This window comes from Cinclus cinclus, chromosome 7 (assembly GCF_963662255.1).
Source record: "Cinclus cinclus chromosome 7, bCinCin1.1, whole genome shotgun sequence".
NCBI classification, from domain to species: domain Eukaryota; kingdom Metazoa; phylum Chordata; class Aves; order Passeriformes; family Cinclidae; genus Cinclus; species Cinclus cinclus.
This window is the reverse complement of record NC_085052.1, coordinates 30,455,747-30,480,148: the sequence shown is the minus strand read 5'-3', so window position 1 is coordinate 30,480,148 and position 24,402 is coordinate 30,455,747. Positions and strand designations below refer to the sequence as shown.

At 43.0% G+C, this 24,402-nt stretch overlaps 1 protein-coding gene across 2 annotated transcripts in view; it reads left to right on the top strand.

Moving 5' to 3' along the window:
- The window catches only part of PHYHIPL (phytanoyl-CoA 2-hydroxylase interacting protein like), a 56,276-nt gene that overhangs the window by 18,579 nt on the left and 13,295 nt on the right, over nt 1–24,402 (top strand). Inside the window, exon 1 of one of the 2 annotated variants that reach the window (XM_062496585.1) lies at nt 4,725–4,830. The exons of the other annotated variant lie outside the window; for it this stretch is intronic. Within the exon in view, the coding sequence (XP_062352569.1) occupies nt 4,725–4,830 (106 nt within the window). Of the gene's footprint in view, nt 1–4,724; nt 4,831–24,402 lie in introns of those variants that run through there. 2 annotated transcript variants of the gene reach the window in all.

Here is a 24,402-nt window from a genome sequence, read left to right as displayed (position 1 = left end):
CTTTGAATTTCTATCTTGCATGGTTGTCTTTTTCACTGACTGATTGTCTTTTTAGCCGAGCTGTAGACTAGTTTTGCCTACACTGAAGCCATTTTTCCTGATTCGTGAGTAGGTTCCCAGGCACCAGAAGTCACAAGATTGCCTCAGTATTGTATCTTTGATGTTTTAAAGTATGCTTTATGGCCTTGCAAGAGAAGCCTGAATACATAAACTGAATGCAATTGCTGAAATGAATCCCTCTGAACAGGGAAAGAGAGAGATTTTGAGGTATATGAGCTACTGCATGCACCTCACTGGAGAGTTCCCAGAAGCTGTGGGGCTTGCCAGCATCTCAAATAACACTGAAGCAGAAAACAGCAGGCAGAGACATTTCCAGAAGAGCTGGAGCTTCACTGATGAACTTGGTGTCGGGGCACCTGGCCATGAGTGTTACCTTTGCAGAAAGAGGGAGAGAGCCTCGCTCTAGAGCTAAGAATAAACCCTGCTGCTCTGCCTGGGACTTTCCTAGTGTATAAAAGGGGGCCCTCTGCCATCATCCTCATTGTTTGAACACTTGAGGAGGCTCTTGCTTTGTTGTCTGAGAAAAACCAAAGAGGTTCCTGGTTAGATACTGTACCTAGTACATAAATTGTGATAAACCAATGTCTGTCTCAGCAAAGGCTGCGGCATCACATGCCTTTCAATTAGGGTCTTAAGTTTGGCCTGGGTTTTTTGTCTTTCACCAGTCTGTGGATTTTACTTCGGTTCTATGGCATTTCAATAATATTTTGCAAACAATCTTTTTCAAGTGTGTGCCTTTGCACGCTTGAAATAGTTGGCATGTCCATTAAGAGGAGAGAATGACTGCAAAATTACAAAGAATTTATTTCCATGAAACTTCAGGGATTTGTTACTAGGTTTAGTCAGTGCACCTTTAAGGACTGACCCTCAATACTGATTTTCATCCTTTTTATCTGTCCTTTAATATTTTGCTTTTCTCCTCAAAAGTGACACATTAATAGGAGGGGAAAAAAACCCAAAATGCTGTCGTTAATTCCTTCCTGGTTTTTTTTTCCTGCAAACTTTAGTCTTTTTTTAGTTTTCCTGAAGACTGTAGTCTTTTTGCCTTCTGCTTGCACGGTCCACTGAGCAATAACACAAGTCATTTTTATTCCCAAGTGGGAAGGAAGAGCTGTAACTCTTCAGTCTTGCTGAGGTCTGAGAAAGGGGGCTTTTTTATATTCTTTTTTCTTTAATAATCTTTTGCAGATAAAAATCTGCTACAATGAACTACAAAAGAGGCTTCAAAGAGTGAGAATGGGGTTGCCCAGCTCTGTGCTGTGCTCTGCTGCTATTGCACAGCAATTTCCCCAAAAGAGGATACCACACAGGTGGGGCTGAACTTTGTAATTGTGGGGGAGGGGGTTGTTTGTGGGGAGGAAAGGAATAAAATAATACACAGGAATCCCCTTTTCCCCTTGCTCTATGGCATGAATGAGGTTGTGCCTTTTAGGAAAGAAGCCACACACTCTCCAGCTGGCTGGCAGCCTCTCTGCCTTTCTGCTGTAGAGTGGTAGCTCTGCAGCAAGATCTTGCTGACCTACCTGGGGGACTGTGAATGCCAGGCTGAGGCAGGAGAGCTGAGATTATTGAACCTTGCCAGGCAAGAGCTGTGTGTCACAGCTCACATTTCCTCGTGTGTGCATCACACTAGAAAATGCTACTTCTCTCTCCTTGGGTGGTTACTGCAATGTAACAGAGATGTTGCTGTTGAACTACAGGAGCTGGTAAGATTCTGTTTATCTAAATGTTGAAAGTCTGAGAGGTTGCTGTTGTGGCAAATTTTTTGCAAGCTTTTGCTGTTCTAAACACATGACCCTCTGCTGTCTCTAATGTTGTGCTGCCATTGGCAGACTTTCCATTACATAATGTTGACCCATATTTGTGATATGTGACATTTTTTGCTAAACACTGTCAGGGATAATCTGTCACAGAATAAACTTTCTGATTATATGCTGAGACTCTGTCATCCTTTATCACAAACATAACTTGTGCCTCAGACAATGATATTCCTTGTTAAGACAAGCAGAGTATAGTTCTCTCAGGTAAGAAAAACACCATGAGAGCATTGTGTGCTCTGAGACTGGAATACCTAGGATTAAATTCATTGCCAAGTAATTGCATGGAATCATATCTGGAAGTAATTTGAGCTTTAAAAAAACGTTGATCCCTTGCCCAGGTGATGGGAGTAGTGATAGGCTGAAGGAAGCACGCAGTCTGAAGTGTGACTCTGCAAAATACTGTCTCAGGCAGGTCTAGCTTTAAAAATGGAGCTATGAAAAAGGTTTCTCTGCTCTACACTTACACTGAAGTCGGCTGGTATTTAGAGAGTTAATCAGTCCTTAAAAAAAATAAAATGTAATGGTGTGGGGAAGAAATAGATACATCTTAGACAGGGATTATTGCTACAAGGTAGCTGAGAAGTGAGAGGTCTTTTAGGACCTGGAACACACCGAAAGCTGTCTGCTTCCAAAGAGCTCTGCAAAATCCATCCGTTCTTAAAAACCTGATTTCAGTTGCATAGAACAAGAAGTAGAGGAGAGAAAGGTGTATAAAATAGAGGCAGAGAGAATAAATTCAGAATTCTCTCAGTATTCAAGAACAGTGTCTGTTTCAAATGGACTTTAGATAGTGCTATAGCAAAGAAGTAATAAGATTGTGTGAGCTGCTGAAGTGTCTGCCACATTGTGGAAGGGAATGAATGTGGAACATAAGGCTGAGAGACTAAATACACCATCTTCAGGGAAAGAAATTTTCCAGCCTTACGTAGGAGATGCCTGTATGCTAGAACAGTTGCAATATCAAGGAGAAAGGTTTTGCTTCAGTCCAGGGAATTAATGCTTGTCAGAGACAAAATTAAAACCTGATGAATGCAGTCTCACCCACTTTAATTTCTTCCCTTTCTGATTCTATATTTGTCCTCATTCTGTCTGTGCATTCATTCATATATTCCTCTCTTCCCACCTCCCTACTGACTCACACTTTGCCATCCTGTTACTTCCTTTTCATTTTCTCTTCCTTTAGGTTCCCTTCCTACTCATTCCATTTCTCCTCTGCCTTACCCCTCTGCACACATTTTCCATCATGATTAGGAACACCAGAGAAATAAACAGCAGGGAGAAAATATATGAACAAGAGAGAGTGTGTGTGAGGTGTGTGTTTGTGTGTGTGTGTGTGTGTAGAGTACACAGTCCCAGAAGGGTGCTCAGCATTACTCCTTCTCCCCTGGATTTTCAAAGATTAGTGTCCCTGGAAACCATCATATGGAATGGAAGGATCTCAAAGTCCAGTGTTAGTGGAATGACAGACATCCAGTTGTGCATGGCGCTTGTTACTGTGCCAGATCAGTGAGGACTGTGAAGACACTGGGTGGTCTTGGGACAGCAGAAAGATAAATGGAAGCTTTAGGGACTCTCTGAACTTGCTGTCATGCATTGCTCACCAAGAAATATCACAGCCTCAGTCTTGGCGGGAGGCTGCAGTGAACTGCAATGAAAATATGCAATGATCGGCTGTTTCTCAATGCAGCCAGTTTGATGTCTCGTGATCAATGGCTAAATGGTGTGAATTTCAGCTTGGTGAAACAGCAGACTGGTGCCAGGAATGCTTGTAATAATGTGTGGTAGGAAATGGACTTAAACCACTGTGTCTGGAAACTGGTGATCCCATTCCAGCACAGTGAACTTGATCCCAAAGTCAGTCTGAGATCTGGAGAAAGCAGAGCACTCCTGCAGCCCCTAAGGCCCAGAGGCTGCTCCTTTGTCCAGCCTGCAGGACTGTGGTGGGGAGAGAGCTGAGCTGTCACACCTGATGATGGTGCAGTACTACTCAAGTTTAATTTACTGTCCTATTACTCCTTAAATTTTCTCCTTTTCTGTCCCCGTTCTTGGTCCTGAAGCTGGGAACTATTAAGTACTTTTCAAAAAGCTCGGTAGGAATGGCACTGCTACCAGGTGGATTATTTCTCCTTCTCACAAAAAGGCCAGGTGGGAAGTGTGCAGGACAGATAGCCAGAAATGGCTCATTCCCACACCCTCTCTTGCAACCAATAACCTTCTGACAGCTTTTCAAGGTTTATCAATCTAAAACCAGCTAATATTTCTTCCTGCAAACTCTTTCATAATCGAAGGATCAGAGCGGACGGCAGGGGCCTCGCAGTTGGGTGTGATTGCACCCAGCGGTCACGGTGGGCTGCGCGCTTAGGGAAGGAGAAGTCGCTAACGGTGACTTGGGGGTGGTTCTGCCTCGGGCGACTCTGTCGGGTTACGGAGTAACCTCGAAACAAAGCCCGCCGCGGCGGTGGGCAGCTGTGCTCGAGGCAGAGCGGCTGGAACCCGGCCCGGCCGCTTGCAGGGCCTGACTCGGAGACGCTGGACTCCTCGGGAGCTTCCCGTGGAGGTGCGGCCGCAGTTACATAAGGAGCGGAGGGGGAAGGGACGGTTCCGAGGCGGCGGCCGCGGCCCCTTTAAACGCGGATCTCGGGGCGCGCCGGGCGCCCGCCTCGCCGCTGCCCCCTCCCCGGCTGGCTGCGGTGACAAATCCGCTCCTCGCCCGCCTCCTCCGCCGAGCCCTCGCAGCCGAGCCGGGCGGCGCCGGGAAGCGCTGCCGCGCGGCTCTGCACCGGAGCCGGCCAGCCCCAGCCCCAGCCCCCGGCCAAGCCACTGCAGGCAGCGGTGAGGGGCGCGATGGAGGCTCCGCGCCTGGCGCACACCATGAGCAGCCCCACGAGCCCCTGCGAGGAGGTGATCAAGAACCTCAGCCTGGAGGCGATTCAGCTCTGCGATAGGGACGGTAAGCCCGGGCTCGGCGCGCCTAATCCCTGCAGACGTAAAATGCTGCTGCCCTCATGGATGCTAATGCAAATTAATCCGCGCGTCGTATGGTCCTTTGTTATCCCCCGTGAGTTTGTGGGTGCAAGGGTTCCCCACCCCTCCCGCCTCTGCCGCCACCCTCCTGCCATTGAGAACAAAAGAAGGTTGCACCTTGCTGGAGGGAAGGGAGGGAAAACCGCCGCTCCCGAAACCGTGTCTGGCGTTGCGGTGCGATTACCCCCGGCAAGCCTGATGCACAACCCGGCCCCTGCCAGGAATGGACGCTGGGGCTTGTTCTGGGCGAGGCGGCAACGAGAGCCAGAGCCCGAGCTGCGGAGAGTCCGGAGCTAGGGATGGGGTAGTGGCCCTGGTGGGGTTTTGTTGCCCGCGGTCTCCAAAGTCCTTTGTACTCCAGGGCAATTCCCGTGCTTCAGATAGACGGGCGGATGTGCCGGCCGGCGTGGGCAAGCGGCCAGACTTGTTGCCGGTCCCTCGTGAGAGCCACGAGGCGGCGAGCGGACCGAGCCTGTGGCTCGCAAGATGGGGCGCGGGGGGAGCCCGCGAGGGAGGCGGTTCAGCACCGCGGCCAGCACCGCGGCCAGCACCGCGGCCAGAACCCGGCCAGAACCCGGCCAGAACCGCGGCCAGAACCCGGCCAGAACCCGGCCAGCACCGCGGCCAGAACCCGGCCAGAACCCGGCCAGCACCGCGGCCAGAACCCGGCCAGAACCCGGCCAGAACCGCGGCCAGAACCCGGCCAGAACCCGGCCAGAACCCGGCCAGGACCGCGGCCAGAACCCGGCCAGCACCGCGGCCAGAACCGCGGCCAGAACCGCGGCCAGAACCCGGCCAGAACCCGGCCAGAACCGCGGCCAGAACCCGGCCAGCACCGCGGCCAGAACCGCGGCCAGATCCCGGCCAGATCCCGGCCAGAACCCGGCCAGAACCGCGGCCAGAACCGCGGCCAGAACCGCGGCCAGAACCGCGGCCAGAACCCGGCCAGAACCCGGCCGGCACCGCGGCCAGAACCGCGGCCAGAACCCGGCCAGCACCGCGGCCAGAACCCGGCCAGAACCCGGCCAGCACCGCGGCCAGAACCCGGCCAGAACCGCGGCCAGCACCGCTCCGGCGGACCCGCAGCGCCGAGCCGCGCTCCCGCCGCGGACACCGCGGTGCCCCGGGGACAGAGCCCGGCAGTCCGTCCGCCCGTCCGCTCCCCGGCAGGCACATGGAGTTTGGTTTCAGAGAAGCAGGTGCGGGTGTTAAAGGTTGTCCGTGTTGAAGCAAGCAGATAAATGTCAGGTGGTGACGAGGGACGGTCAAAACAAGCGTACGTGCTCGAAGCGACGCTGACGGCGGGCTAGGGGAGAAGAGACGTGTCGTTTGTACCCAGCTGTGACTGACAGAACTAAACAGACTCGCTGGTTGTCAAACAATGAAGTCATGTTTTTCCGTAGAGTGGCATATGATTTGTTCTCATATACCAGTTAATTTATATCTTGTCATTTCACAACGAATTATTAAAAGTAACTTCTCATTTATGGATACAAAATGTGCTTTGGGTGTGGAATTTATGTTATCTAGTAAATGGACCAAGGAATGGGGATACTGCATGAGTGAATGCTACAGCTGAATTAATGAAACAATTTCCTTGTCGTGAGTGTATTTTTGGAGCATAACTTGTTAAGGCTGATGGCTATAGAGGGAGTCAAGCCAGTTTCCTCTGTTATTTTTTACGAATTGGGATTAAATACTTTACTTTTTTTGACCTAGGCAGACTCTAACATTTAAAAATATTATTTTTTTGTAAGCTCTTTATTCTTCTTGTAATATTTTTAAAAAATGGTAAGACATTGAAAATTCTCAGTTATTATTTTTATCAGTGTCAGTTTTTTATCAGTATTTTTTTATAGCTACATTAGAAATTCTTTGATATTTTTTAGTGTTGGAATTAAGATATATGCACTTCCATCCATTCATGCTTTACTCACTGCTACAGGAAACTGAACTATGCTTATAGTAGTGGAGATTACACTGGTTGGTTGGTTTGGTTTTTTGTTGTTGTTGTTCTTGTCTTTATTTTGTTTGTTTGTTTTGTTAAAACACTTTTTCATATATATTCCTTGTAATTCATGGTAGATTTAATTAAGAATAGGTCAGTTATGCAATCTTTCATATCTATGTACCGTAAGTAATTGTAGTGACGTGTTAATCACGACAAACTGTATTTGGATCAACATACAGTAGTGAAGGACTGCTTGATTCCTATGGATTAATGTCATACAGACGAGCAATTGGGAAAATGTAGTATTTTTCATTTCAGTTCCTTTCTGATTAGACTTCAGTGGAAAACAACAGCTTTCCTGTCAATGTGGCTTTTCAAATTAACCTTCATCAAGCAAGCTGCCATCATCCAGGGCTGTTGCTTCCTCAATACGTGGCTGAATTTCCAAAGGGGGTCCTATATTGGGCATGGCAGAGAGACAGCTCAGTGCCTCAGTTGGCACAGGGCTGCTCTTGAGCACACTCCAGTATTTCCTACAGGTGGCACTTATGCATCAAAAGCTTGTTTTAATGGAAACAGAAAACCAAGAAGCAAAGGTTCAGGCATTCATCTTTGAGATAAGCATACAAATGTACATGCCATACATCTGACCCCTGATGTGTACATGGGTACATTTGTATTATAATTATGTGCCATTTATTTTAGGGTATCTTTGTTGAAAAGGGTGATGTTCTTGAGGTGATTGGCATCACTGATGTTCAACAAAGTCTTGTGATAAATAGAAACGAATTACACAAAGTAAATTATACTATATTTTCATATTCTGAAAATACCCTTGGTCTTTAAGCCATAGTAACTGTAAAGACAGCCAGTGAAATCATTACATTATACATCCAGCTATGACAAATTCTGCAATACACTTAGTTGGAATTACAAGCCCTGCTGCAGTACAAACATAAGCAGTAATGGAAAAATTATGTAGATAGCAAAATATTTTTCTTTTTGTCTAAGATGAGAGGATTAATATTGAGATGTTTTGTATTCAGCAAACTGCCTTATACCTTCTGTAAAGATATATACAGGAGCTACAAATCTAGAAATTGGAGTAAGCAATTAATAATATTATGACAGTTCATCTATTTTTGGATTTTTTTTCTGTGTTTCTTTCAGTGCTGCTTTTGCAGGCATTGTCATCTGTCTTAATGAGTCAAAGCAATTTTAAAACATACACATATTTAAAAAAAGATAATAAATGTGTACACTTTGGATTTATTTTTTTTAGATAAAGACTGATAAAATTTGATTCACAGTGAATGCAACATTTTAAAGCCAGTTATGAGCTGTTATTTTCAAAGGCATCTTGCATTATTTGCTCTTATTCTTTTACATGGGTCTAATAACACTGCTCAGTCAGATGTGCAGTTTAAGGTGTAGTTCCTCAGAATTCCCTTGGACTCACTCCGTGTATAGGGAAAAGTGTAGCATTTGTTATTTTTCTTTTCCATATTAGAACATTGTAGCAGTACTGCTGTAAGCTTAGGCCAGGAACGAATGTTTAATCAGTGCAGAACATTCTGGTGACCTTTTTATAAAATTTGTATTAGCCTTACCTGGGGATTAAACCTTGAGTAGATGAATGGATGTATTTTGTATCATGAGCACACCGGTGCTATGGAAATACAGCTGTTTTCAGAAAACCTTAAGTCTTGGAAAAAACCAGGCTTTTTTGCAGGCTTCGTAGAACAGTATTGGATGTCAGCAGCTGAATTTCCCGAACGTGCTCCCCCTACAGATGATGCACTGTGGCTGTGGGTACCGCCAGGCCGAGAGCGGTGATGCCATCAGCCACTCGCCCTGCCCTTCATGGGCATAGACAGAGACAAAGCAGAAGGCACCTCTCAAAATGACACCTGTCAAAACACAGAAAGGAGAAGAGCAGAGAAGCAAACCTTCAAAGAGGATGCTGGAACCTGGGGCACACAGATGAGGGAGTCAGGCAAGAAAACTGGCCCCAGAGGGGCTAACAGACTAGAGGCAATGGCTGGTCAAGGGTGGAAGAATAGGAAAGACTTGCAAGAAGGGGATTAGATTAAATGGGAATTGGACAAAATAACCCTGAAAGAGAATGGGAAAATAAGATAAAGGAGTAAGGAAGGCAATCTGAGTTCAGGCAGCATGATCAGTAAAGCTGGAGGGGGCTGGGGGGGAAGGTGAGGGCATGTTCACCCAGTTTATGTTAATTTGAAGAATGAGGAAGTACAAAATGGGGGTTACTGGGCAGTTTGGACCACAGAGCTCAGGAGTAAATGAATGGAACTAGGACTTGCTAAGCAGAGAGACTGGGACTGAAAGGACAGCCTTAGGAGTGAAGGACTTTTGAAGTGGGACTGGTGAAGAAGAAGGAAGGGGGACAGAAATAAGTTAAAGGAACAGGGCAGAAGAGGCTGTGCTCTGGTGTGACTGCCAGAGAAAGGTCAATGTGTATCAGTGCATGACACCTTCCAAAGCCACGCACAAGCCCAGGATGACAAATCCTCCTTGTTCATTTGCCAGCAGAGAAGGGTACCATGAGTCCTTAGAGTCAATGGCTGCTGCTAACATCTGTGAGAGTAGGACTTTTAAAAAAAGGCTTTGAAGAGATCATCAACCACATTAAGTAACTTTCCTGTGCCTCAGTTTTCCATGTGAAAAATGGAAACATATTTCTGCCTTCCCTCACAGCAGTGTTTTCAAAATAAACTAATGAATGTTTGTTAATCAGACAGACGCTGTAGTAGCCTGGAAAACCCATGAGGTGCATGGAAAAACCCATGATGAAATTCATAATTTTGTCTTCAGAGAAGAATATGAATAATGTGTAGCAAATGAGTCCTGGGACTACATGCTGAACAAAAGCAAATAGCTGTTACAAGAAAAATAGTTCATTATGTGTGCACTACTCATTATGTATGCTGAATGAATCAGAATTTATGTGGAAAAATTAGTACGTAATCATGCAGTTAAAGGCTATATCATAATCTAAACAAAGTGTCCAATTTAAGGTTATTCAAGTATGCTTCATTCTGGTATTTTCTAACCATTGATGGCTTGAACTATGCAATCTTACTAACATGCTTTTAAACTCTTTTTCTACCTTCATATATTTGAAGATAGTATTTAGGCATCAGAATCAGAGCTGGAACTGGTGTCTTGGCCAGTTTCAATCAATTTCATCACCTTCCAAACACTTGGCACCATCGCAACTGTTTAGTCTACCAGGCTTGTATAAAAACATTACATCATATAAGCTAAGATGTCATTTCTGGTTTATGTAAACAGCTTGCATCTTTGGCTTTTCATGTTAGTTGAGCGTGTCTCATGTTTTCTAATTAATTTCAGGAGTTTATTATTATGCTGGATTTATTGGAGGATTCAGAAATATTTTTCTGGAGCTCATTAATTGGGATTTTCATTGCCATATTGTGTACACATTCACCTTTCAAACAGAAGGGATAAAGTGGCATCATCCAGTCTTTGGACACAATCTTTACGTCCCTTTTTTGGCATTATGGAGCAGTATCACTGTTATTTCTGAAATGTCATCATGTATGTCTGAGAGATGGGGAAAAAAATTGAAGATCTAGGTAGACTCCCACATGAGGGACAACTGAGAGATCCAAATTTCACAGTAGTTCTTAGTGTCCTGAATCTTTCTTGTTGAATATTTGTTTATTTTTTTAATTATGACACTTCCGAGCACAGTTCATATTTTCTGTAGCCAGCATAACAGATAAATGCTTTTATTTGTGATATTTTAATAGGACACAAAATTCAGAGTTATGCTTATTGCTGGTTTGTTCCTTTTCCTGGCTGCAAATTTGGCAATTTAGATTCACTCTTTTTAAAATGCAAACCATATCACTTTTCTAGGGTTTAAGTGGTGGTATGGCCAACTAAGAAATACATTTCTTCCACAAAATTATGTCTAACCTGGCTGAACTTTAACATTCTGATTTTTTTTTTCTTTCTGACAAATGATAATGCTGCTTCATGTAGGAGTTAAAATCTAGTGCATCACTTCAAAAGCTCTCTTGTTGCAAAGAAAAATACTAATTGCTGTTTTACACTCTTGACAGAGACTGAGATTTCCCATATTCCTTATTTTTAGAACAGAAAAATACTTAATGGAGCCGACAACAACTTCATGAATGATCTTTAGAGTTGTGGAAGAGAAGAAAACTAATGATTTCCCTATGTCTTCCACTTCAGCAAGTATTTCATCCTGTCTTGGCTTATATCATAATGATGTCACTAAGTAGTGAGGCTTCGCTGGAAACTGGCTATTCAACATTCTGGTGTCAAGAAATGTGGTAATCCAAATTCTTCCTCTATATTTATGAATTTTTACGGTTATTTTTCTTCCTTCTTCCTTCTCATCTTCTTTTAGAGCTTTACGATGCCCAAATCTGTGTAATTGATTGTGAGCTATTTTGTTAGGCAATGACCAAGTTATATATAATCAGCTATTTATGTTTTTCCTGTCATTCTATTTTCTCCCCTTTTCATTCAATTATTCTTTACTGTAATTCCATGAGACCCTTTAAAGGGTACTGAAATGCTTGATATGTAATTATGCTAGATTCACCTACAGAATCACTGTTCTTTCCCAGTGCTGATATTGCTGGGTTGAAACTCAAACATATAATATAGTTTTTGTAGTTAATTTCTAGTCAATTTTATACTTAAAACATTTTAATCAGCATTGTCTCCTGTGTATGTTCATTCTTCTTTGTGTTTGTTTCAGATTGGAGATCCCAGATGCATTCTTTTATTTATTCTGTAACAGAATCCATTGTAGCACTTCCTGCCTAGGCTTCTAAGACATGTTGTGCTTGCAGTTCCTTCTGTTTAATGTTGTCTGCAACACAAAAATGGGATCTCTCTTTAGATCATTCAAAAGACACAAAGCCTGGAACCAGCCACAGGCTCTATGGTGGCCCAGGGGACACATGAGCTCCTTACTCATTTTTCCATATGTCAGTCTCACCTCTGCCAGCCCTGCTTCAATCCTGCAGATCAGTAGTTCTCAATGAGTACAATGGCAGGAGGAGTCATTTAAGGAAGAGAAATTCTAAGCCCTCCAGCTTCTGACAAGCAGTCCCCTAGAAGAAGAAGCCAAGCCCACTCCTCATTTAAAATTTCATATATCTTCTGCAAATCTCAAAGACTAAGCTGTTTTTATTGAGGAAGAGTTAAGCCCTTACTATCTGATTCTTCTCTTTTGTCATTCATCTTAAACTAGTTTTTTTCTATTCTACTAGCAATTTTCTTCTCAGCTTACCAATTTGGTGGCTCTATCACCTCTTGTAAGAAGTGTTCTGAACCCATGTTTCCAAATTCACAATTACCGTGCCATTCTGCCCGTATGATCTAGGTCAGAGTACACCCAGAAGCCCAATTCAGTCTTTCCAACAGCTTTCCAGTGAGGTTCCTGGTCCCAGAGCCATAGCTTCTAGAACAGGCTGAGAATCCCTTCTGTCATGTAAGGTGTGTTGAGGAGACACTCTATCATATTCTTATTTAGATTTCTCTAGTATTTCATCACTGTTTTTTGAATGGGTTCCAGTCAGGCATTGTTGTGTTCTATTGTCTCCAGACAACAAAACAAAGTTTTGCTGAAGTCTGTCTTCCTGACCTTGGTTTTTCATTCTGGGACTTCTCTGCCTGATTACTTTTCCATTTTTCCCCCTAGAATCTAGAAAGACCTTAACCCATTCCTTATAATTTCCTCCATCTTTTATTGTTCGTGGCTTCTAAGCAGCGGGTTTGAAGGCCCTGTCTTTTCTGAACAAGGTGGTTTTCAGCCCCCTTTGTGCTGCTGAAGTAGTGGTGGTATCTTCTACCCCAACAGAGGAGGTAATCTTTAAAAGCCCTCCCAGTCTGAGTTTTTCTTAGGCTGCTCAGGACAGTAGGTACATCTTGTGTTCTGCCAGCCTGTGTATCCCTTCGTGGTTTTTGTGACCTGAAGGCTGTATTTAATTCTGGCTGAACACAGCCCGCAGGCTTAAACAATATCTTCTGTTCTCTATTGACTGAATTTTTAAGCATTTTTCTTGCAGACCACTTTCTTCAAAAGTTTTTAAACATACCTGGAGAAATAGTACTATCACTGCCAATACTGGATATATGTATAAAATGTAACTGCTGTAGAAAAGTATGAACAAAGACAGTGTTTAGGCAGTTGGAACTAAAGAAAACTCTGCTCCAGGATCACTTTTTGTGATTTTCTTACTGAGGTTTGTTCCACAGAGGAGCATTCTTTATTTGACCTTGAAATATTTTCCTTCAACAGAGAAGATTTGGTTAGAATTCATTGTAGCATTTGTAACTGAATCAGTTTTCACAGTGGTGTTTGTAGTTGAGTCATTAGTCAGTTTTGTTTTATTGTTCTCAGGGTGTTCTTGTTTTGTTTCTGCTTGAATGAACAAGGTGTTTTGCATGGATGTTTCCAAAAGCAATGATTAGCTGTACTGTTATCATAACCTAACAAGTGTTTCTCTGAGTCTTGACAGGTGTAGCTGCTGCCAAGAATGGGAAGCTTTCAAACCAGTTTGGTGTTACTCTTTCATTCCTGCAGGGTGACAGAAAGTATTAGCAGGGCTGCACTCTTAGTTCCAAGTGTGGAGTGGAGTCTGGAGTTTATTTCTTTGATATTGGAGAAAGTCATTCCCTGCTGGCAGCTCTAGGACAAGCACAGTTGAACAAATTGCCATATTAAGCTTTGTAAATGCAAGCACTCTTGTTATTAGAATTCTTTGGTTTGCAATGACCAGAAGCATCCCAAAAATTTCTTTCCTGAGCTGTTCCTTTGGCTTCACTAAGACTTTTTGCAAAAACCAATTTGTATTCATAATGTGGCATGATTAAGATCTTACAAGTGCTGTATTTTTCTAGCTGTTGGTGTGTGTGCTCTATCTTATTTCATACAGATAAGCATTTCATTTGGAGTTCTTCTCTATAAGTTGCAATTTATCTGGATTTAATCTGTCCTTTTTTATAAGATAAATTTATATATTTGCTGATATATTTAACCTGTATTTATAATCTGCATTTAACTTTTGGCTAGAAAAAACATTTTTTAAAGATTATTCTGAGCATTTTTTTACAGTTCACTTCCATGTATATTCATAGTTAAAAACACTTGGAGTTCAAAATAAGCAGGATAAAAAGATGTTAAAAGGTTCTTTCAGTCTTTCAGGACAGCTGTAAATTCTAGTGTGCAAATATCTGTGGAGTGACTCATGCTGTGTTGTTCTTTTTAATGCAACTTATGTAAAGGGAAATTATATGTGAGTTTATATAAAGGAAGGGATAAAATTAAAATCAGGACATGCAGCAGATTGTATTTTTTAATGCTACTAAGGTCCTCCTTCCATGTTATGACATAAGGTAAATACTATGCACTTACACTTTCATGATGAACTTTATGCAGGTAACTTAATATAAGTATTGAGCAGTAAGCATGTGACTTTCAGAGCACTAATGTTTCTGAGGAACACTGGTTCATCACACTTCACACTTCCAGTGTAGTTCCAAGATGTGTCTCTAATCACAGGAACTGAAAATCCCCTCAGGCTGCTCACTGATTCCAGTAGATCACAGGGAAGTAATGTCCCTCTTGTGTGGAACATACTGGAATTTTAGGCAGTGTTACTTGTACTCTGATGACACAGCTGCCACCTTACTCTTCATGAAATGGCAGGTTTGGGCAGTAAGACTTCTCATGCCATTTATTGTGATTGTCTCACCTCTGTCCATGTGTAAAAGTTGCTTTCTTTCCCCAGTAGATGGAGGCACCTGAAACTCTGGGTACCTCAACAAATTCTTTGTTTCCTCTGTGAACCACTCTGTGCCATGCTTTGGGATCCTGACACAAACAATATGCCACTTCTGTTCTCCTCTTTGTCACTATTTAGGTAGCATGGAGTTCTTAAATCATACTTGTTACCTAGGAATCTGAGTAGAGCAGCCTTTCTAGAGCATTAAGAGTTTAATTTTAGGTTTTGTGACACATCGGGTAGCCAGGTGGCCCAGCATGACCTTTGTGGTAGGAACATATCTAGTACTCTGTGCTTTTCATAACTGGACAAATGCAGGGAACACAGAGCCACAATCTCCACATTTAGTGATTCTCCTTTTTCTATTCTTTGTATATTCTGTAATGCTCAGCTGGTTTCTGTGTTGCTTCCTTGAGCAGACCATCAGGGAACCCCCGAGGCTGCCTGGTGGGGCTGTCAGCCCTAGTGCAAGTGTGCAGTGCTGGAGATGGAAGCCAGAGAGGGAAACTAAATCCTTCAGTGTATTTCAGTATGCTTGTTAGATTAGCTCATATAGTAGGGAGTGGGAACTGGAGAGCATTCCTTGAGATGCTTTCAAATGCTCTAAATCCTAAAGATGAAAAACTAATCTAAATATGAATTCTTTTTAAGTACCATACCCAAGGGGACTTGTTTGGCATTGTGAATTTGTAGACGGTTGTGCAGCTATTCCTCTATAGCTAATCAATTTTTGTCTTGTCACGATCATGATTGGTGGCATTGTTGCAGTCCAATGGCTGTTGATAGCCTGCGTAATACAACTACAGAAAAATTTGTAAAGGGAACAATTTTAAGAATCCAACTGAGCTGCACTTTTTTAAAAAAGCAATATGAGAGTTATTGAGGACCATGAATTTGAACCTGATGTTTTCAGAATTGTAGGTTTCTTTTAACTTAATTGCATCAAAACTTTGCTCTGAGTTTTCTCCTCTTCATGAGACAATTTTCATTAGATGAAAGAACTCTTTCATTAGAACTCTCCTATGGGAGAGTTCTGTCATAAATGCCATCAGGTCAGGAAGCTGATGAGCTACAGCTGAGACTTTTAATAAATATGCACAGTCAGTATGGGTCAGTATGCTATATTTTCTCTCAGTGAGGGGTGAATTCCAATGTGGTGAAGACTCTGCTGAAAGATTTCTTTTGACTACCATATTCATAACGGTGTCATCTTTATACTCTAGTAACAGTGAAAAGCTTGACCTCATTGTAGCCTTCCTCTTGATAAGGAGTGTTTAGCAGGATCCTCTCATTTCTGCATGCTTGCCTCCCTTAAAGAAACTGGCATCAACCTAAGTTATCTGTGAGCTCTCTGCTCTTGTCAGAGATTCAAAAGTTAGGAACAGTCAACCAGTGGCAGACCTCCATCTAAAAGCCTTGACAGTGTTTGGTTTCCCTAGGAAACTGGCTAAAAATGAAACAAAACAGACCAACTCCTGCCAAAAAAAAAAAAACAAAAAAACCAACCTCTCGAAACCTCTATATCCTTTACTTGTCAGGGCCTGAGAGAAAGTCTGAAACAGGCAGACAATTCTGAAACGTGCATACACTTTAAATATAAAGTAAAACAGTGCAAGTTATAAAGTAGAATTTCCTGAACTATTGTGAATATGTAATACGTATCAAATCACATCTTAAAAGCACAAACTGGTGCAAACCAGGGCCAAATCCCATTCCTTACAAGAGAGGTGTGTGAAAAGCACACAGCAGTTGCCAGTGTGCTGAAGTAAATAAATGCTCATTCATGCTGCAGACTTGCAGGGTATCCCGAGAGTTACAAAAGCCCACTCATGCTGGGCACCCTACTTTCTCAAGGAATATGCTTAGTAAAACTCTGTTTCCCAGCCTTGAGTTCTCTCTGCTGCCCTTCAAGTGACGAGTTTTGCCTTTCTGTCTGGGCTTCCCTTTGTTGAAAGGAAGTGGATTTTAAATTTAAAAATCCTTTTGTGATCAAGGCACTTGCAGTTTCATGCAAGCTGGCAGGTCACATTAAAGCTCACGTGAATACAAGGCTGCCTCATCTTGCTAGATTTCAACTCACATGACTTAACTTGAAGTAGAGAACGCATTTTTGATTTCAATGAAGACACAGCTGCAGTAAATGGCACAAGTTGTTGCCAGACGAAGAATGAGGTAAACCGATATGGATGAGGTTTATAATAATGAACTAAAATGGAAGTGTTTGTCTCTCTCCTTTGTTCAGTGACATGTGGAAGCACAAATCACGAAAGGACACTTACTTTTGTAATGCACAGTTAGTTTTCCACTGTTTTTAATACTAAGGGCAATGCTTTGCCTCAATTACACTGTTAGAGGAAGAGCACTGGAGCAATTTGGCCAGTGACCCAGAGCAGTGTAACTTGTATCAGAATCTCGCCCCAAGCTACTTGTTTGGGGTCATACAGTCAGTGCCTTCATCTATGAGATCTGTTTTCCTTTGTTGTTAGTCGTGGAGACACAGGCAGTTCCACAGTCTCAGACCCAGCTGTACATTTTATTCGCCAGAAGAGATGAGCCTCATGTCATTAAAAGCTTTGTATCCCTTCCTGCTCCAAAATCTGCCCCTCCAGGAATTAACTGGGTGGAAGTCTGCTGAAAAATTTTACTCCCAGTTTTCAGCAAAACAGCACTGGGATATAATCCTTACAAAAACATAACACAAAATGGGCCTGAACGCAGTCTGAAGCATGATCAGAACTTCACACTGGATAGATAATAATAGAGACCTGATAACACAGACTTCTGCTAAATGAATTAAGTGCTAAATGTGATCGATTGGTCTGGGAGAGATTTTATAGTAGTTTCTGACATACTTGCTTTCCAAGTCTGGAATTCTGTGTAACTGAAAGCATGCATTATACTCAAATTCTAGTTGTATATGTAAGGGCTGAAAAGTTAATTTCGATTTTCAAATGGCATTTAAATTAAGCAAGATGGTGGCTTGAAGCCGTTTACATCCCTTGTTACTTTGTTTCCCTTTCAGCACCTCAGTAATGCGCATTTTAATTAAATTGTGTTTTTCAAATGTATCTTGTAGCCAACACATGCTGAGAAGAGCCACTTATCACCCATGTACTGCAGCTTGCTGCGCTGAACAAAATGGGAGTGTTTAATTAGGGATAAATACTGAAGTAGCTTGGTGTTTGTGGCCTGAAATAATGTCCTTTTAGATTTCAAGAAGACAGAATTGCCCTTGCCTGTCTCTGATGGCAGAGCCGTGAAAACCAATCGTTTGCCAGTGGGAGGTTTTGTTTAGTTGTTTTTTTGGTTTTTTTTTGCCATTCTGCAACTCTCATTTCATAGAAGGTCGCAGAGAAACTTGTTTAGCTTTACATGACAAGGTACGGTGAAAAATGAAGCTGTGTTTAGTAAAAGCATTCTGAGAACTTTAGAGGGAACCGGGTATAAATTGTTTTGCATACAATTTTTGCATACAGTTTTGAAGAGCCAGTGGACAGGATGAGGAGCAAGACGCTGATGGATGGTGGTGACGTTTGCATTCACTCCAGGCTTATCTGGCCAATTCAGTTTGTTTGGGTTTGGTATTCATGGTTCATAAAAGGAGATCCCAGCACTTCTTAGCTCTCTGTCCAGGGATTTGGCCAGTCCTTAGAGCATGGTAGGGCCAATGGATCTCAAGAGATCTCCATATCTAAGATATAGGGGAGAGTAGATATAATAGCATGGGTGGAAGTTTAATCTTCTAGCCTAAGTGGTTTTTCAGTCTTACAGTTCTCCTGGTGCTTAGTGAAGAAATATGCACTTACATGATTATTTACAACCTTTCAGTTGCATATTTTCGTCTGAAAATAAAAGTCCTCCTTTTTCATATTTTCTCCATTTATTTTTAAAACAGTGAAAACTAAATTTTGTGTGAAGCCCTGTGTGTTTAATTTAGAATATTACTGTGTTAACACTCCTCAACTTACTTGTAATGAAATTGCAAAAAGAAAAGAGGAAAAATTCAATAATAATGACCCAACCTTGTGGGACACCAAATACTTTATTAAGGGCATAGAGACACCTGGTTTTCTTATAAATATTCTTAAAAAAAATATCAAATAGGAGTAAGAGGAGCTCTAAAAATTGGAATTATATCAACAGGGACTTGCATCTATTTCCATTTCTGTACTCAGTCTGGTGGTTTGGCTGCTATCAACATTTTGAAAATGTTGGACATTTTGAACAATGGAACAACATTTTTGAACAACAACTTTTGAACAACATTTTGAAAATTTTGAAAATGTGGTTTCATTTTGAATGAATAATGTATAAATACTAATGCTTCCAAGATATCAGGATATCAAATAAGAATTAAATCTAAGTGAAAGAATAAGGCCAGCCCTGCCAGTTTAGCCACTGATCTGATTTGCAGTTGGGGTTTGTGTTACGCTTTGGGTTTGTGAAATTTGTGCACATAATTGCACATTGTGTTTCAGAAGTTCTTGAGTAACTCAGCTTAGATTCCACTGATTTCGGTAAGACTTTTCAAAATAATTTAGGTATTTCTGAAGTTACAAATAGATACTTAAATTTTTGTTTCAAGTAAGGATATTCAAAAAACAAAGGAAGAATTTGGGCTGATTTAGACTATTTAACTGATAACCACAGAGGACAATGTATAGTGATATATCTGAATTTTCTGTATGATAATGGCAAGAGAGGAGACAATTATTTTGAGAAATTAGTTTAATGATGCAATTAAATGCACTATTTATTTTAAAATAATTGCAGTTATTAAATAATTTATGTGTAATTGCAGTTAGTGAGTTATAAATTCATCCACATTCAAACTTAAATGGTCCTGAGATATTTGATCCTCTCAGTGCTTTCAGAAAAAAATATTGTGGGGATAAATTATGTATTTGACACAGAAATGTAGGAAATTATTCTTGAAAAGTTTATCCCTTTTAAAGCATCAGTCTAAAGGATATTTCTGAGTCAGTGACATGCAGATTTTTTTGCTAAGGAGTTCAGAAATTGGCTACAGTGTGAAATGTACTTTTTATCCCAATGTTTTTTTTCTTTTTTTCCTTTGGCAGAAATCTTGTAAATTGCTGTTGCATCATAAGAATCAGTCAAATTGACAAATGCAGTTTAGGAAATTATTATAAAATGTAACTCCAGCTAGCTCTTAGCTTCTGAGACCTCCCTCTCTAGTCTCTGAAGAGAAGTAGATTCCTCCAGGGAAAAGTAAAACATGAGAGCTACCTGTAGGTACTCAGATTATCCCATCTGGGAAACTGCCTCTCTTCACTGCATGCAAAGGGAGCCTGAGGAGACTCACTGCCCAAAGGTGATATTTTTTGTCGGTATTTTTGTCTTAGCATAGTAAAAGTATTAGTGGTTTCCACAGTCGTGTTCAGGTACAATTTTGATATGACAGACACAAAATACATTTACAATGACAAATGTATATATGTATATATGTATATATGTATATATGTATATATGTATATATGTATATATGTATATATGTATATATGTATATATGTATTTGTCATTGTAAATGTATTTTGTGTCTGTCATATCAAAATTGTACCTAAACATAATTACAAATCATACGCATGAAATCTTTTGGAGAGTAGCCTTTGCTTTTGGATTAACAGATGCATATTTTGTACCAAAATTATTCCATGTGTAATTCAAGATATCTATGGTCTTATCACAGGAGTGAATATTGTTGGTTCTTTTCTTGTTACAGTTTCTGCTGTCATATTTAAGAAATATTTGGGGTTTATCATTAACTTAAAAGGAATACATATGGCCCGACAAACCCACTGCTGAGAATCTAGTATCTACGCCAAAATTTATATTGCACAGAAATATTATAATGTGACTATTTATTTTCTGCTTACTAATTATAGTAACCTTCTCTGTAAAGATACACTTAACTTCCTGTTGAACATAATGTTGCATTCGGTGCCTGCTGAGAGAAGGAGCCGTAAACCAACGCCCTTCAGTTCTGATAGCAAAACCACCTTCTAAAATCCACTGCTATACCTGTTATTCAGGTTTGCCCGGCAGCGCGTTGTGTATTCCCGCTGCTGTCAGCGAGCTAGGAGCACACAAGTCTGAGGAAACGAAACCCCCCAAGTCCAACCTGCTTTTGGTCAAGGGCAAGTGAGCGCCTGGGCTGGGTGGCGTGCGGCTTGTGCCCACCTCCAGCCCGTGCCCATCTCCAGCCCGTGCCCATCTCCAGCCCGTTCCCATCTCCAGCCCGTTCCCAGCACCAGCCCGTTCCCAGCTCCAAACCGTTCCCAGCTCCAAACCGTGCCCAGCTCCAACCTATTCCCAGCTCCAACCCATTCCCAGCTCCAGCCCGTGCCCATCTCCAACCTCTGCCCATCTCCAGCCCGTTCCCATCTCCAGCCCGTTCCCATCTCCAGCCCGTGCCCATCTCCAGCCCGTGCCCAGCTCCAGCCCGTGCCCATCTCCAGCCCGTTCCCATCTCCAACCTCTGCCCATCTCCAGCCCGTTCCCATCTCCAACCTCTGCCCATCTCCAGCCCGTTCCCATCTCCTACCTCTGCCCATCCCCAGCCCGTTCCCATCTCCAACCTCTGCCCATCTCCAGCCCGTTCCCATCTCCAGCCCGTGCCCATCTCCAGTCCGTGCCCATCTCCAGCCCGTGCCCATCTCCAGCCCGTGCCCATCTCCAGCCAATTCCCATCTGCAGCCCGTTCCCATCTCCAGCCCGTTCCCATCTCCAGCCCGTGCCCATCTCCAGCCCGTGCCCAGCTCCAGCCCGTGCCCAGCTCCAGCCCGTTCCCATCTCCAGCCCGTGCCCATCTCCAGCCCGTTCCCATCTCCAACCTCTGCCCATCTCCAGCCCATTCCCATCTGCAGCCCGTTCCCATCTCCAACCCGTGCCCATCTCCAGCCCGTTCCCATCTCCAGTCCGTGCCCATCTCCAGCCCGTGCCCATCTCCAGCCCGTGCCCATCTCCAACCTCTGCCCATCTCCAGCCCGTTCCCATCTCCAACCTCTGCCCATCTCCAGCCCATTCCCATCTGCAGCCCGTTCCCATCTCCAGCCCGTGCCCAGCTCCAGCCCGTTCCCATCTCCAGCCCGTGCCCATCTCCAGCCCGTGCCCAGCTCCAGCCCGTGCCCATCTCCAACCTCTGCCCATCTCCAGCCCGTTCCCATCTCCAACCTCTGCCCATCTCCAGCCCGTGCCCATCTCCAGCCCGTGCCCAGCTCCAGCCCGTGCCCATCTCCAACCTCTGCCCATCTCCAGCCCGTTCCCATCTCCAACCTCTGCCCATCTCCAGCCCGTTCCCATCTCCAGCCCGTGCCCATCTCCAGCCCGTTCCCATCTCCAACCTCTGCCCATCTCCAGCCCGTGCCCATCTCCAGCCCGTTCCCATCTCCAACCTCTGCCCATCTCCAGCCCGTGCCCAGCTCCAGCCCATGCCCATCTCCAGCCCATGCCCATCTCCAGCCCGTTCCCATCTCCAACCTCTGCCCATCTCCAGCCCATGCCCATCTCCAGCCCGTGCCCATCTCCAGCCCGTGCCCATCTCCAGCCCGTTCCCATCTCCAGCCCGTGCCCAGCTCCAGCCCGTTCCCATCTCCAGCCCGTTCCCATCTCCAACCTCTGCCCATCTCCAGCCCGTTCCCATCTCCAGCCCATGCCCAGCTCCAGCCCGTGCCCAGAGGTCCCGGCTGTGCCGCGGACAAACGGGAGAGCCTGCGGAGCGAGGCACCCGCTCCCTGGTGCCAGCGGGCTGAACACTGAAAAGCCAGGCTTGGAGAGAGCAGGAGCTGCTCCCTGGGAGCTGCGAGCCTGCGCATCTCTCTGGCAGCGGCAGGAGGGAGAGCTGCGCTGCTGCTGAGCTGAATCACTGCACCACTTGTACGGTGCATTCATCCTCCGTGTGAGAAAGAACCAAATCCTTTGTAAAGGCCCGAGACAATTTTTTCAGCAGAGAAACCAGGCAACTCAGAGACTGCTCAGCGCTTTGTTTATGTGGGCACCCTTCGGGGCATTCTCAGCTGAAGAAGATGTCTGTACTGAAGGCACGTTTGTGCTCGCTGAGTCCAGTCGTGTTCTCTTTGGTTTGCCTGTGGAATGTTCCTGCTGAAGTTAATGTCCTAGATTAGCAGGAGACAGATAAATTAAGCTGTTAAAACCAAGTAATAAGAGAATCCGAATGCATATTTCAAAACCACTCAGTAAATATAGAAATACATGTTATAGTTGAGTAACGCTTTATTTTTGAAACTATTTTAAAAAGATTTTGGACACGGTGCACATTTCTTACTAGAAAGTACACAACAATAGGATCAGACAATGGGGAGGAAATGAGGATAAGGTTTAGAGGGGTTTATCCCTCTAACAGGATTTCTAGGGTCAGGCATTCTCTCTTTATCTAATTTAGGAATTAGTTTTACAAGGATACTTATTTAGAAAATATTACTACATGTGCTTACATAAGTATAAAAATCTCTATTGGGAGGTAGTTTACCAGGATTCTGGGGGAGAAGAGAGAGAGATACTTAAGAGTCGGAGACTCTTCACTCATTTTTTTTCACATGAAAAGAGGCACAAACAAAACATAAACATTACTTCTGTGGTTATTGATTAAAAAATTGAGCTTTGAAATAGAATAGCTATCCTAAAGAAGTGCACTTACGTAGTCTAACAAATAATAGCCTTGGTTTAATAATTTTTAGAATGTTGTTGCATTTGCATTTCCTCTGTGTGATTTCACTGTCTCTCTTGAACGAGTTGTTGCCATGGACATTGAAATATTGGTATTCAGATTATTTTTTTGCTTGGTGAGGACATATTGTCCTGGCTCTGTAAAACAATTCTATATAACCAGCAGTTGGACAGGGAGCCATTCATTCCAGAGCGCAGGGGGAAAACATGAGACTCTATTTTTGCTTAGTTAAATTTAAGGTAGCAGCTAATATCTAATTCCCTGGCACTTCCCTGTCATTTTTGATGGTTATTCAGAATGAAGTTTTCTCCCTTCTGTTGAATTTCTGAGGAAATTAAATACCTTCTCAATCAGTTGGAGCATTCAGTCTCAATTACAGCACTTAAATATTGTCAGTTTATATCAGATTTCTGTAATTACAATATTTTACCTGTATAGATCTGATATATAACCTATCAGCTGAATTGTCAAGACAAGAAAAGGGAAAAACTTCTGTGTTTCAGAAGATGTAAGGGTTTCTGTGTTCATGTTATGGGAGTTCCTGTTTGTAAATGAGTTGTTCTCAGCTGTTAGCATCCACATCTAATAAGAGAATTTCTTATGTCATGGTAGCTGTGTGCTCTTCAGACATTGATTCCCACTCATCAAATATTTCTACTTCAAAATACCATAGCTAATATCTCCCGTTGTATTGAAAATGTTAACTTGAGAAAACCACATGCTGTCTTCCCCAGTGCATGCATTTTAGAATCTGAATAAGCTGAGATTTTTTTTCTCCAGTGTGGTTCATGTTATAACATTCTGTTTGGCCTTTAGTGTGTTTATTACATATGCTGTTGGTATCTATCTATATATATATATATATAAACATGATCTTTCAGGGTCTCAGAATTTATTTCTCATCCTCATCTACACATACTTTCATTTTCAGATGTCTTCCCAGAATATATTAAGAATCTAGAATTAGCTTTTAATTTTGTACTTTGTGAGCGCAGTCTTGCCTTGCTTATTTCTGGCTCATGA